Genomic DNA, 15,696 nt, shown 5'->3' with positions numbered 1-15,696 from the left:
TGTCCACAAGGTTCCTATTTCCCTCAGGGTTTCATCTAATTATAGAACAGTTGGTTGACTCATGTGCCCTGCATATGAATTAAACAATAGAGTTGAGGAAAAGAACCCCATACTGTATCTTGGGTGATGCATTCATTCGTTGCAGGAGGTATTTCCTGCTCTGATAAGAGGGGGTAATGCCTCTGCCAAGATTTTGCCTGCTCTCCATGTATTTTTCTAAGTCCTTATACTAAAAATAATTTAGATCTTCCGTTTGATTTAAGCAGTGACACCTTTTTAGTTAAATAAATTTTCAATATTAATTTAGTTAGCCAACTAAATGCTGCATCCCTAGTTTCCTCATCTCTCAGGTAGGTGAGGTACCTTCCCATATCTGTTAAAGAGTAGCCAGAATTATTCTGTGTTATTTTGTGGACATACATACCCATCCTGAGTGTAGTGGTGTATTGATAAGTTCTTTGTGCCAACATAAAAAAGTAGTTCTACATATTCTTTTAACAAGACAATCCTGTGTGTGTTTACTTGGAAGAAAATAAAAAACAAAAAAATCCTTCCAGTAGCACCTGAGAGGCCAGCTAAGTTTGTTCTTGGTATGAGCTTTCATGTGCATGCACACTTCTTCAGATACACTGAAACAGAAAACTCATACCAAGAACAAACTTAGTTGGTCTCTAAGGTGCTACTGGAAGGATTTTTTTATTTTGTATTTTGTTTTGACTATGGCAGACCAACACGGCTACCTACCTGTAACTGATACTTGGAAGAAAGTTCCATTTTGTTCAGTAAGTGTGTTCATGGTTGCCTTTTCCTGCTGTAGCCTGCTGCATGCAGACCAATATCTCTTATACACTCCAGAGGTGCTTTGGTGTGTGATAATTGTGTTGATTAGTGACCAATGGAGCAACCAGCTGTATGCATGCTGGTTTTCCAAGAACCAAGAAGCATCCTTTTCTCATTGCTAGACTCAGCTTCAGCTGTGAAGGTTTGGTTTGATAGTGTGGTGTTGGATATTCCAAGTCAGTATAATTAAGCCTGTGTATACAGTTGCAGGAAAGGCTATGTTTTGCTATTAAATGTAGAATTCAGCACCATGAAGGAAGTTTCTAGCCCATAAGCTTTTACAAAGGTCACCTTGAAAGTGTGTGAGTATCTCTGGTGAGATCTCTGAAGCCATAGGAGGGCTAAGTAGGACTTCTACTGATCAGACTGTGGTGTTTTGCATAGCTCTTTACCCTTCCCTAGAGTAGCAAAATAAATTATGCAAAATGAGCAAATATGTGCACATTTGCATAATGCATACAGGCCATGGAATTCCAGTTTTAATTTTAATTTTGATGGGGTTTTTAGTGCAGATCACAAAGCCCTAGGTATAACCCTTGCCCTCGCAGGAAGAGATTGACTGGCTACGTCTAAGACTTCAGTCACATGTTCTCCAGTGTGTGGCAGGCAGTGAAGCCAGTGATACCCTCAAGAAGAGCTAATTGTAAGTAACTTTGGTTTCACCAATGTAAAAATATTGAGTGCTAGCCTATGAGATAGCTCTCCATTCTGATCTGGAGTTTCTCCAGCTTGTTGACTGTTTTAATGACTGAATTGCATTCTTCTCCCCCCCACCCCCGCCCAGCCCTTTCAAATATTCATCTTCCATCAGAAACATGTTGGAAGGAGGGCTATGATACTTTTGGCCTGCTGCTGTCAGACCTAACTCACGCTCTACCTTCCCCTTCCCATTTCAAGTGCAACTGGGAATCAATAGTGCATGACAACGCCCTTTGATTTACATTCTTGCTGGCAGAAAGAAAGGTCAAAGGCCAAGTTCTTCGTTTTCATAGAAAACTAATTAGACGACTCCATCGACACTGAATCAATAAAACTGATCAGGTGATTACGCAAAGGGAGCCATTAAAATCCCTATGACCTTTGATCTCAAGTCCCTAACCTGAGGTGGGAAAGGCTCAGTTATATTCTCTAGTACTTGGAGGACAAACCTCCCAAAGTGAGATGGAATGGCCCACAAGGCTTCAGTGGGTGGTGGAGGACACAGGCTTTGCTGACTCTGCTGGTTGTATCACTGAGAGCCAGTGTGGTGTAGTGCTTAAGAGCGGTAGACTCATAATCTGGGGAACCGGGTTCGTGTCTCCGCTCCTCCACATGCAGCTGCTGGGTGACCTTGGGCTAGTCACACTTCTTTGAAGTCTCTCAGCCCCACTCACCTCACAGAGTGTTTGTTGTGGGGGAGGAAGGGGAAGGAGAATGTGAGCCGCTTTGAGACTCCTTCGGGTAGTGATAAAGCGGGATATCAAATCCAAACTCTTCTTCTTCTAGTATGTTCTCATTTCAACCCCTACTGCATGAATTGTCATGTGGGTGGAAAGGCATGGCAGACATAGACCAAGGGCTGATTAGGCAATTACCTTCTGCAGTGGTGCCATAAAGAGACAGGTGGCCCTAACTGGAACAGACCCCCAAACTTTTCACTGATACAACGGGAGGGGAAAGAGCAGAGACCAACACTGAAAGGGGATAGTGGTTTATTTGGGGCTTTGTCTTAAGCTACAGAGTCAATTAGTATGTTCTCCAAGCAGCTTGTTTTGTTTTCAATCTCCCATTTGTCATTGTTGTCTAAATCATAAAAGATTGTTCACATTGGTGCATAAGCCATCTTAGGTCATGTAGCACTAAACAAACATTTGGTAATTATTCATTGGCCTTCTGTGTTCAAGTTTATTTGACTTCTATAAAATGAGTCATGATTTTTTTAACATGTAGCTCCAGGCTTTGCTCTGTTTTACATGGTATATTGTTGTAGCTAACAGAGAGAAAAGGATGGGAAACCATATAAACTTCAACTGGGGCCAGTGTCTAGACCTGAGTATTGCCCTCTGTGAGTACCACTTCTACCTGCAAATTGGGGAGGGTGCATGAGCCAAAGTGTTCTCCTGTGCCCCTGTGTGCTAAGCATCCTTGATGGTGCAATGGGCTGAGGTGATGAGATGTAAATATTTTGGCTTCTTCAGGATCCTCCTTTCATTGAGAGGCCCTTCAGTAATGTTAAACAGATGGTATGAAAACATTTTAATGGTGCCCACTGATTGGCAGTGGGTGCAAATACCACTTTCAGCAAAACTCAGCTCTACTTGGGAGCGCCAAATCTAAAAGGTGCCAAATACAAGCTCCACTTGCTAAGGAAGAAGCAGGATCAAACTTTAAGGTTCCTGCTTCTTCCTTTGCAGCTGCATCTTTGCCTGACATCACATTATGTCAGGTGTGAGCCAGGTTAGTGTGATTTGGACAAAATGGCCCCTGAGGCCTGATTAGGGCTGTGGGCTGGAGGTTTCCCACCCCTGGTGTAGAGCACAAGGCAGGGGGCTAACTATTGTGAAGGAAAGCATGACCTATTCTCAAGATACTTTCCTGGGGAAGAACTAATAAGGAAGCAGCTTTTGTTTTGGCTACAGATGGGAATATGTGGGTGATTTTCTCTCATGAAGGTACATGATACTTGTGTCACAAATCAATCCCAGAACGCAAATCCATTTAAGGATGGGAGAAACATCTGTGCAGTTACTGCCAGATTGCATGGGCATTTGAAGAGGTATTGGGAAAAGGAGTTTACTTGCAGCATATTTCAGATAAAGCCTCCCCCCAGCCCCACTCCCTTACAGCATACAAGGAGCCAGGTTCCTTTCCCCCAAACTTTATTCATGTGGCACATTTACAGCAAGGATGGGAATAACGAGCCAATGAGGAGGTCAGGTTGGGTTCAGCTGGAACATCCACACACCATGCATTATTTACCGGTAAGGCCCAGTGCCTGTATCAGCTCACAGCCTGACTCTTGGTGTGGCTCCCAGGTAGGTGGCAGCTGGAGCCTATCCTTCTGGGGATCCATTCAGCAAAAGCTAGGGCAGAAGGTTTCAGGAAAATACTGAGCTGGGAGAGGGCGATTCATTCTTTATTTCTGTCTTCCCACACTGGACCAAGGTGGTGGGAATAGGATAGGAAGAATAGGCCACACCTCTCAAAGCAACAAGTCAGTTGCAGCCATTGTAGGAGGAAGTCAGGTGAGCAAAGGGGCAGTAACAGAGATGTCAGTCAATTTACAGATCCCTGCTGGCTAATGGGAACACAGCCCCATGCTGAGCTAGCAGTAATGGGCACGTCCACTGCCTGCAATGGACTGCATGCTCCATAGGGGGGCCATGCGCAAGTGCAGGGTGGATGCACAGTAGGGCTCCCCATGTTCTGAGGAGGCATGAGCAAGGGATCACAGGGTTCAAGAAATGCAGGACACGGTGATGAGCATCAGCCAGGATGCTCCTGCCTACGATAACCCCTGCTGAATGAAGCCCCAGGGAGATAGGTGACTCTTGGTGGGCAGGGAATACAGGCACTTTACCTTGAACAGAAAGAGCCGAGCTTCCTCAGATCACATACAGAAGGAATCAGAGGGTTAGTGTTTATTCAAAACAGAAGGGAAGGAGGGAAGAAGCCTGCCGAAGAAAGGGGGGCTGTCTGGATGCTGATCAGTCAATATTTAGCTGACACGCAGAAGACACAGTAACAGATTCACACAGGAAAAGGGGAGGGGGGCTTGACCGCAGTTGTTGCGATATTGGACTCAAAGTAATAAGGGCGAGTGCCCCAAACATGGCGCCACGGTCTTGCTACAGGCGCAAGTATGAGCAGAGAGAGAGAGAAAGATGCCAATGGAAATCGGAAGCCAACAAAAGGGAAAACAATCTACGTCTCTAACCATGTGGAGCAAGCGCCCTAGGGGGCTGCAGGCTGGGCCAGGCCGGGCAGGCAGCCGGCCCCAGAGAGGGAGTCACGTCAGGCCTACACAGAGATTCCAGTTCCATATATACAGCCTCTACTGGCAGAACAGCAAAACTGACGGAGTCGTGGGGTTGCTCGTTCCTCTGTCCTCTTTCTGTCGTTCGAATGCTCCAGCCCATCACGCCCAGGTAGCAGGAGCCGGCCGCATGCAGCCCTGTCTGGCCGGCCCCAGAGATCAAAAGGGCTTGGAGGTCTGCTTGAAGATGAACCCTCTGTGAGCCAGTGTCTTCATGATGTTGGCAATGTTCTTGCAGTCATCTGCCGGTCAGGGGAAGAAAGGGCGTGAGAACGGTCATGTTGTTGTTGTTATATTTATTTCATTTCTATACCACTTTATATTTTAAAGAAAAATCTCAAAACAGTTTACAGCATATTAAAACATTAATAAAACAATGTTGAATTGGACAGGTATGAAAATGCTTGGAAAAAAGGATCACACACATACCCCCATACTTCTAGGCAGTACTTTGCTTCTAGAAAAAAAGGTGCCGGTACTGCGTATCCTTGAGTACCTCCAGAAAAATACACTGCTTATAGGCATACAACAATCCACACATAAATGCTGACCTCTCAGAGACATGTGTATCCATAAGTACACATGCATGCAAACAACTCTCTGATTCATGCACACCCTAGATGTGTTGTGGTAGTACTGGCAGCACAGCTGCGTGGAATGTGCTTCTTGCCTCTGGGTTCATCCACACTTCTGCTTGTCCCACTACTTTCCCCTGAGAAAACCCACTCCTTACCACTGAATTGGAGCAAATGCCAGTCGGGATTTCGGCATGTTGATGTTTGCTCTGATTCAGAGGTAAAGAGTGGGTTTTCCTGGGGAAAGAGGCAAGGCAAATGGAAAACTGCTCAGAGCTGTGCCTAAAAAGCATGGGTCAAGCAGAAAGCCTCTTGGAAAGCTGAAGTGTGGACGAGCCCTTTGTCTCAGCCCTACTTAAGCTTCCTGTCTATGGCAAGTAGATCTTCACAGTGCATTCTGCCATTTCCAATAAAGTGGGATATGGTTTATTTCAATTTTGCAGCCCTACTCCAACTAGCCTAGACTGCATCCTTTTACTGCTTGGCTGTGCCCCCACCCACATGCATGAGCTCTGGGAGTTTCCAGTAGGTCCCAGCTCTTGAAAAATGGAAGACCACTATTTTCGAGCAAGGCTGCAATATACCAGCTACTCATTTTTGTATCGGTTCAAGTGGAACAACTACTTCCTCTTCGAAACAGGAATAATGTGGCATGTGGTAATCCTGATATGATATATTTGAGGCTAGGTCTAGCCTTGATTTAGTATTTTTCATTGCATATCTCATAAAAATAAATACAGATAATATGATAACACAAAACATATATTGCAGGTTTGTATTATTTAATTTGTTTTATAACATTTGAAATATAGTTAAATAGAAGTTTGGAATTTCTCTCTTCAAAAAGAAATGAACAAGGAGCAGTTTTGTATTACTGTACAGCTTTGGGAGTTATATTGACTGCTTGAATAATTTCAGTTTTGTGAGCAGGGACACATCCTATTGGGGGGGGAAAACACATTCTGTAACACCAGGAAGCCCTGCTGATTTCTAGTGTTGGAGCACGCATATCTTAGTTGCTAGTCTTAAATGCCAGGTTGACCACAAAACAAAGAGAACAAACACCATACAATGGTTGTGCTCCAATACAATAACACTTACCTGTGGAGGGATCTAATTATTAGAGGAGGGCCCAGTGGGCAAAATGTCCACATTTCAAATTCTGAGGAAGTGCTATGGGTGCCAGCCACAGAATGGCTGCCGTGGGAGCATGGCCTAACACAAAACTAGAGCATAGTTATTGCTGCTTTTCCCCACCCCCAAGACAACCCCATGGGACGTGAGCTATGTCCTGCTGGTTCTGATATTGACCCCCTCTCTGTGATACTGTTGCTGTCTAATAACAATAGGGAGCATTCCCCAGTACCAGAAAAAATATACAGGGTGGCCACACCACTCTCTTGCACATGCATCACATGCACACATCTCTCATTCACTACACCCACATTGCAAGCACATCTTCCCCCATCTCTCAGCCCAAGTGCATCTTTCCTTCTCTCCCTCACCACATTCATATATACCCCCATCTCCCCCACACATACACCTCTCCCCAACTGCACCTTTCTCAATCACACACAGAGCATGCTTGAGCGATCCACCCACCCGCACATTCAGAAAAGGCTATCCATAAGCAAAGGGAGTGCCTACCATTTCAATCCCTGCCCAACCTAAATAAAACAAATATTCACAGGGGTCACCAGCCCCACCACCTGCAGGCATTGGGCATTGGGAAGGAAGGCTTTGTTGGTGCTGTGGGGCCCACAGGGGCCAGGTTGGCAGACCCAGCATTAGAGCAACTCCATCAAAACAGTAAAGACGAAGAAAAGGGCTCAGCTCCATGGACTCAGCTGTGTTACTGTTCTACCAAGATATCTTAAATTAGGTGTGCAAAAGATTTTGATGATGATTTAAGTACATTTCCCTGCAAAATACCCATTTATCCAATTTAAACAAAATGAAAAATTGCAAATCAGCAGAATTTGTATTTTTTGACAAAACAAAGGGGGCAGGGGTTTGGAGACATGAAAGGAAGCTGTGACGGGGAAATCCCCCCTCACATTCTCTAAATTTTGAAATAGAAAATAAAACTGGCAACACCACTCATCTATTTTTTTCATCCTGAAGCGTTAACAGAAACTGGTTGCATTTCTTTCTTTTGAAAAACCAACAATGAGGGATAGAAACATGCTTTTAAAGTTGCATTTCAGATTTTCTAGATTCTATATTGCATGGCACACTAAATAAAAAGCCTTGATTAGGGCAACAGCTATAAAAGTAGCTTTCCTGCACACTTTTGGCGTGGACTTTCATCACAGGCCCCACTAGTTCCAGTCCAGCTCTTGCACCTTTCCTCATCTTTTATATTGGAAGGATGACAGAAGGATGGACCGGTAAGTAGAGCAAGCTCCATTCTCTTCTGAACTAACAGGGAAGCAGGGTTGGGCTGGCTCGCATTATTTACCTGGGACTAAACGCAAGCAGAGTTTGCTAAAATAGAAGCAAGCCTTAAATTGATTCCTGGTGTCTATATTTCATGTTGAAAATTGGCTTGTAAATCCATGTTTTGATCTATGGTGGCCGTCTCCTTAAGAAAAAGCAAGAGTAAATGTGTAATTTCTCCCTTGACAGCACACGGTGGCGAGGCGATCCTTCTTCCCGCTCCCCTCCGACTCGGGACAGCTCCGCTGCCTCCCATCAGCACTCTTTCTTCCTCGCCCCACGCCTTGATGTCTCCATTTCATTAGTGTGCGCCCATTCATCACGCTGTTACCGTAAGGGTGACTTTGCCCACTTGCATGTGGCAGGCAGGGCCTGGATGACATGGGGTGGCGCTGCCACTCTGACGGGGGGAGGGAAGCAGAACACACACACACACACACACACACACACACCCCTGCTAGTAAATGGATGTTGTGGCAGAAGGACAGCTGCATCATTACTGATGTGTAAATGATAAAGCAGCGCCTCCACATCCGTCTCTTAACTGTAAATCTAGGGAGTGCTTTATAATCAAGCGGCAGCGATAATAATGTGAAATTAGGTCTCTCTATCAAAGGGGGGAGGCCTTTTAATCACGGCTTAAAGGGTGCAAGCGCTGTTTATCATAATTGAACTGTATCCGGGCTAATTGTGGCCATATTTCACTGTCTAGGAGACAGGCACACCGACTGAGGAATGAACGCCAGGGGCCGAATGGAGCAGGAAGCTGCCACCCAACCTGTCTTGGCCCCAAAGTGCAGGGGCTTGAGTATTTGGGGAGAGTGTCAATAGATACACGAAAGAGCCCCCCATCTACCTTCCCCCTGCTTAACCTATTGAATGCTGGTAGCACAACTGGGGGAAAACAGCATTCTGCTGTTCAACTGGGAGTTTACACAGCTAGGCTAACAAAACCAAGAATTTTTTTATCAAAAGCAACTAGAAAATGAAAATTCGGTGTTTAAAAAGGTGCATAAATTAGTCAGATTGGTAACAGCTGCAAAGAAGCCGCAGTGTGACTACAGAAATGGGAGGGGGGCAAGGGATCTTATATACCGGTAATGAGCAGAGCTTGCCTATTTGCAATGCAACCCTTACCATGTCTACTCAAAGGTAAGTCCTATTGAATTCAGTGAGGCTTACATCTAGGTAAGTGGGGATAGGATTGCAGAAAAAAGTCAGAAAGGCTATGATACCCTTCTGTAAGAGTACCCTAGAGAGTAAGATAGATTGCAATGGAACATGTCATGTGGTATGTAGCTGCAAGTAGTCAGATAGCCTACAGTTGAAGCTGTAGGCTATTTTTGGCCTCCTCAACACTTAATTTGCTCTGCCTATGAGTTTGAGGCACACCCCAAAAAGAATTGGGTGGGGGAACATCCATCAGCTTCACGTCTCACCCATGCTCAGCCAGACCACATTCAAAACAGGGATTGGCCATATCTGCAACAAGTCACTACTACTACTGTCATTTTCACCAAACTTATCTTCAATAGTACTTTTCTGATCAGAAGGAAGGGCATAAAGGCATAAAGATAGAAGTTTGGCCAGGTGCACACCTGAGCATTAGCTGCTTCCTAGTACAGCTATCTGGCAAAGTATGTCTCTACTTAATGGCTGGAATGCAAAGCAAATAGATCCACTTCTAGATGTACAAAATGTCTGATTATCTGCTGGACATTAGCTCCCATAACTTCTCTGCCTTGTACAAAGTCTAATGGCTCGTCAAATCTGTGGTGATGTTCAACATTCTTGCAGTATGTTTTTCTACCTGAAGAGCTCTGATTCCTCTCTGCCCTTGAAAACATCTCATTGATTTCCACCTAAAGAAACCTGTGTTGTCAGGAATTGTGGAGGGTATCTCTGAGGGGTTCATCTTCTTGGAATCTATGGGGGGAAGCAGACCACCAATGGTGTCTCTTGATATGTGAAAAGATTTTCAAAGGGGCAAAAAAACTCCTAAACAATGGACCCTGGTAAAAACTTTGTTTACAATTATAGGCAAAACTGAGGAACCACTATGACTTAGTGGAACAGAAACATGGACCTGGTTCTGTAGGCTCTGTATGTTCCATCTTCTCTTGAGAGATCTCCTTATCTGAGTAGATAGAAATGTCAAGAGTCTCAGCCTACTGCTTGTCTACAGTGGGGCTTCCTCCTTCATACACACTCTGGAACCTGCTCTTCCATGCCCCCAGTGCCTGTTGACGGGGATACTGCAAGCCCTCTTTCCAGATGTTCATTCCTTATCCTCTATAGTTGGCCTAAACCAGGGGTCAGCAAGGTTTTCCGGCCATGGGCCGGATCATTCCCATGGAGATCATCTGTGGGCCGGACATGCACAGCGCGATGCTGGAAATCACGTCTGCGCATGCCCGGACGCCAAAAACTGCACCTGCACAGAAGCGATTTTAAGTGTCTGGGCAGACGCGGTTTCTGGTATCTCTGTGTGTGCAGATGCCATTTCTGGCACCACTCAGCGAGTCCCCGTGCCACGCTGCAGTGGTTTAGCGCAGCGCACGGGGGACTTGCCGAGCGGGCAGCTTGGTGAGCGGGCAGATCGTGGGCCAGTAAAACGGTCTTCGGTTGCCGATCCCTGGCTTAAAATGACCTACACCTGCTCAGCCACTCGTAATTACCTCGGTGGGTACACACAATGAAGACATCTGGGGAGGGCGATTCTTGCTTCCAAAGCTCACTGTTTTGGTTGCTCCCCTTTGCACCATCTTCAGTTTATATTGTCTTCTCTCTCTGTATGCCCCTTGACTGAATCCATACTGACCTTTCTACATCAAATGTTGTTGAACTTTGATCCCCACCACCCGACCATTGTCCATACTGGGGGTTGTCATCCAACACCTGAGCACCCAAGGCAGGAGAAAACACCTGAGGATCCAAGGCAGAGGAAGTCTGCCTTAAGATTCTCTTACCTTAGCTGCAAACCCTCTTCTGCAATATGGTGATAACTATACTGGTCTAATTCATAGGGCTGTTGTAAAGATGATTGAGATACTGTACAGGAAGAGTTCTAAACACCTGGAATGCATTACACTAATTACTATAGTTTGGCCAAACTCCGGGAGGCAGTGAAAGATAGGCGTGCCTGGCATGCTCTGGTCCATGGGGTCACGAAGAGTCGGACACGACTGAACGACTGAACAACAACAACAAATTACTATAGTAATTATTATACATAGCATCCCAGTATAGGTGGCAGTCTGATGGGCAATCAACAGATCTCCATACAGAGTATATTAGGTCTCCAGTAGCTAGAAGTGATCAAGTGGAAGTACCCCAATGTGGGTAACATTCTGCTACACTTTTCTACTAAAAGATCCAGAATTAATTTGAATACTCACACATCAGGTTCTTTGATTTCTGACATCATATTGCAACTTGCATGTGTGAAACAGTCGCCACAGATCAAATGCTACAGTCAGAGCTTTCATATTGCCTTGCATCTCCCATTTAAAAAGTTTTCAATGTAGGCAATTCAGAAATTTGCCTGGGAGCGACAGGTCATCAAGTGAGAAGCTACTACATAACACACATGGATATGTGAAACAAGTTTCCATTGCAGGAAGATTCGGGATACTAAGCTAGGTAAACCCAGACAAGCCATTCGCCTAACCCAGTGTGACTGTTCTCAGTTATGTTCTTGCCATCTGTGGGCTATTCTTTCTGGGCAAATTTACTCTGGCTATGACCACATTCTGTGCCATTTGGTTGTGCTAGTGCAAAGAAAGCCAAGCTGCCAGCCTTCCCACCCTGGACACTCTTAAACCAGACTATGCCAGGTGTGTTTCAGACACTTGGTACAGGTGGCTCCTAACAAGCCATTGCAAAGCTCACTTGCCACAAGTCATTTAGCAAGACTGACTTCAAATCAGCACGAAGGTAAACACGCTTATTACAATTATCCGTGTACAAAAAAATCAACAACAGCCGAACAACTTTCTAATATGCAATTACAGCCGCTTATTGATTTTACAATGTAATCCGCTCCGATTGATTTAATAACACAATTATAGGCTGGCTCCCGGGATATTAGTGCGGGAGATTTTCATAAACTCCAAAGCAAAAAACTAAGCGGCTTTTAAAACAACATCGTCAGATGGCTGTTTGGGGAATTATTAGCCATATGAAATCTCCTAAATCGCCTCGTCATTACCTTGAAAGAGTATTTTCTACAAAAATGGCAACTAAGAATAGGAGGCCACTGATCATGCAGCATTGGGTGCTTTGCTGACACTTGATCCCTTTCAAGGGTGGACACAGATGCCAGGCTGTCCCCATTTGGACCTGCTCTTCATTGCAGGGAAAGCCACACAATTTGACCCTCTCGTGTCTAGCTGTGAAATCCCTGCACTATAGCCAGAACTGGTTCAGTTTGCTCTTGCAGGGTATATTGTCTTACCCCAATTTGAATGACTTCGTTGCTTTTGCTCATCCTTTGCATGGTGGGTTGAAGGGTTTCTGAACATTCCTCTTTCCTGTACTTTTAATTCTTCCTTGCAAACAAATTAAAGACTTTGAGAAAGTTCTCCTAAAAAGATATCATTTGCATGTCACTGTATCCTATCACACAGTGCCAGCTTGGAGAGAATATATCAGATCGCACAAAATGAAACCAAATCTTTGGACTCACCCCCAAGCTACCTTGTCTCGATAGAGAGAAGTGAACAATTCGGAGCCATCTGATTGATACTGGAACTGCTCGCCCTCAGCCAATATTGCTACCTTTTCTTCCACTGCAATGATTCCTGCTGCATTTGCACCAGCTGGGTGAACCTGGTTGCTTTCAGCAGAAGGCAGGGAGAGGCCATCCTGGCACTACAACAATCTTAGCTGAATCTGTGTAAGAGCCATAAAAAGAAAGGCCTGCCATGTGGGGAACATCCACAGCCATAAAGACAGAGACCTACACAACTGAGCACCTTCACCCCTAAATGTCCAACCATCCCACCTCCCCAGCTGAGAATGCCACACGTTTGTTCAGAACTGACAAATGCTCCCTTTGTAGGCCTGCCCACTGGCACAGAATGGCTCCCAAACACACAAAACGCACATGCTTAGCTCTTTCCCCACAATGTATTTGCCAGCTTTATGGGCCCATTTTTCTTGTCAAGCTGACAGCGCTGCTAAGTGGATTTCTCTCTGATATGCGGACAGATTATCACATTACCCCAATGTCCAACACAAACATATTACTTTATATTCAATAGCTCTAATGAATATAAACTGCTTTTTCTCTTTTTGGGAGGGGAAGGAGGCTGGTGGGAGGGGGCAATCTATAGATTTTTAATGAGGGCTGCTATTTACTCCCTCCTCTTTAAAACAGGCTGAGGTGCAGCCTCTGGCTGGAAAATCAATGTTGTTATTGTTGGAATATTGTATATTGATATTGTAATAATAAGATGCAATTGATTTAGGGGTGCGTATGGATGGGGTCAACCCAGGGTTACTCTGCCTAGAGTGTGGTGCTGTATCTCAAAGTGGACCATTTGTTTTAGGCAACCCAATTCCCCATTTGAACACAGTGAATCCTCCCATCTGCACCCCTCCAAAAAGAAAAATGTTTGCAAACGGTAGTATAGCACTGATGGCAGACCCCAAAAAGGACCAAAGCTCTGCTAAGGAAAAAACAAACAAAATCTGGTGGTCTTAAGAGTTGATTATCTAGGGTCCTGGCCCCCTGAGGAAAAGGAAGAGGGGGAAATGAGAGACACTCCTAGAATTTCAGAAAAGGTGGACCTCTGGGCTGTGTGCGAAAAACAAAAAGATGAGTTGGCCAAGGGTGGGGCAGGGCAGGGCAACAACTTAGTCTTTACAGTTTACATGGCCAAAAGGCTAAAGCCTGCCCTGCCCTGCCCTTGTGTAAATGAGAGTTTAAATTCTGGCCCCAGCAGATGCAGACACAGACCCAAATGTGAAGTGTGTGCAACAGATGACCCTGCACAGTAGGGACAGGGAGGCTAGAGATGCTGAAACAGTCCCTCATGAAATCCCAATGAGATGCTGGAACTAACTGGTCTATGTGGTCGGCCTTGGGAAATGTGCTCATTTGGAGTGAAGCTGGCTGCACCTGCATTATAGCCACCAAGACGGATCACCCAATGGCCTGCACTGAGCAGGTCCATATTTAAGCTGTCCCCATGCTTTATGGTCTGTACAGGAGCTGATGCAGAGGCAGCGAGAGGCCATTTGTCACTGCTGGAATGGCAGATTCCTGTTAATGAATAATATCGCTGCTCTCTTTGTACAACAGCTCTCGGCACTGGGGGTGGTGGGGGAGGACATTCACTGGGCTGCCTGCCTTGCTTCTGGCTTCCCTTTATTTGCCTTTGTTACCCAACGAAAGGGTCTGCCCAAACAACTTGTGCACCGTCACCCACTGTCACAGTATCTCACAACTCTGTCAACGCAACTGGAAATAAGGATGTTTTCTGTCTTGTCATCATACCTCTTAAGTCCTAACCTTGCTGCCTGCCAGTTTGCTAACAACCAGCACCAGACTGAAATCCATCACTCTGTGACCGATGAGCTGCCGGATGATGGCTGCATTGTTGAGAGAGCACCAAGATGCTCCCCACTGTCCATGGGTGGCTTGCACCTGTGCCTCGCACCTCACTCACATCAGTCTTAGCCCCTTCACCCCTTCCATGGGCCAGCTTCCTCTCAGGTTTTTCTCAAGAGCATCCCTAACATATCACAGGTCAGAGTGGACTGGTTACAACAGGAAAGACGGGTGCTTTCTGGATCTAGTCAAGCATTATCTCCTGACTTAAACAAAGCCTTTTCAGCATCCATTGGCAACTGATCTGCAGACTTTCAGGGCAAAAATGTAAGGCAACTTATGGCAGAGCTCATTTTTCTTAGACTAATGCCTCTTGTAGGATGAGGCAGGTCCTTCAAGGTTCAGGAGCTTCTCCCCCTGAGATAGACCAGTGAAAGACAGCATATGCCCAGCTTCACCTACACTCGTTTTACTCAGAAGCAAGCACAGCTGTAGAAAAAGAAACAGTAGTTAGGAGGTCTAAAACTGTCACAACTGCCCCGTCCCTTTATCAAAGATATAGAGTCCTGGGATTCTTCACAACTGCATGAACACTAGCTTCCTTTAAGCCATATTAATGATATTAGATATTATTTGGTTGTGTCTGATTTGGTTCCACTTTTTGACATCTTATATTGAATACAAAACAGAAAGCAACAAGAATAAAAATGCAAGAATAAAAACAGAAGTGCTTTAAAGCAACATGTTTCAAGTCCTCATTATTTACAAAGGAACAAAATCACTTAAAGGCACCTGTGTCAATGGGGACACAGAGCTGCATGAGGTAAAGAAGACTGGTCCCCTTCTCTCCACCCCAATATCCTCTCTGCTTTCTGATGCTTTATTATTAACCACAAATGTAGTAATTTTAGGCTGCTGTCCTGCATGCTAATATGTCCCTCTGAAAAATAAACAGGATGCATGAATGTGCAAATGTAAGGTACTAGATTAAAGCTTTAGCATGCATAATGTTTTACAATATACAGTATATTGTTTCAGTTATTCTCAAAACCACCCTATCAGTTTTGCAAAAGGTGGAGAACTTAGGCAGGATCCACACTAACAGTTTTGCCACATTTCATTTCAGTTAGCTTCCTCATCGTCCTAGGACACATCTTTCTGTCTTTCCTGTAAATGCACACCCCTTGCAGAATTGCACTTGGTTTTTTAAATACATTTTTCTTAGACAACATTGAATTTGTCACATTTCTGATAAGTTTGATGTATTGTGA

At 44.9% G+C, this 15,696-nt stretch overlaps 1 protein-coding gene across 2 annotated transcripts in view; it reads right to left on the bottom strand.

The window, feature by feature from the left end:
- Positions 1 to 3,681: 3,681 nt before the first annotated feature.
- ERI3 (ERI1 exoribonuclease family member 3) overlaps positions 3,682 to 15,696 on the bottom strand; it is a 189,352-nt gene continuing 177,337 nt past the window's right edge. For both annotated transcript variants that reach the window (XM_033152328.1, XM_033152329.1), the window contains one exon: positions 3,682 to 5,097. In XM_033152328.1, coding sequence (XP_033008219.1) covers positions 5,015 to 5,097 — 83 coding nt within the window. In that variant the 3' untranslated portion in view covers positions 3,682 to 5,014. The remainder of the gene's footprint in view (positions 5,098 to 15,696) is intronic.

Source organism: Lacerta agilis, chromosome 6, assembly GCF_009819535.1.
Source record: "Lacerta agilis isolate rLacAgi1 chromosome 6, rLacAgi1.pri, whole genome shotgun sequence".
Classification (NCBI taxonomy): domain Eukaryota; kingdom Metazoa; phylum Chordata; class Lepidosauria; order Squamata; family Lacertidae; genus Lacerta; species Lacerta agilis.
This window is presented reverse-complemented; position numbering and strand designations above follow the sequence as displayed.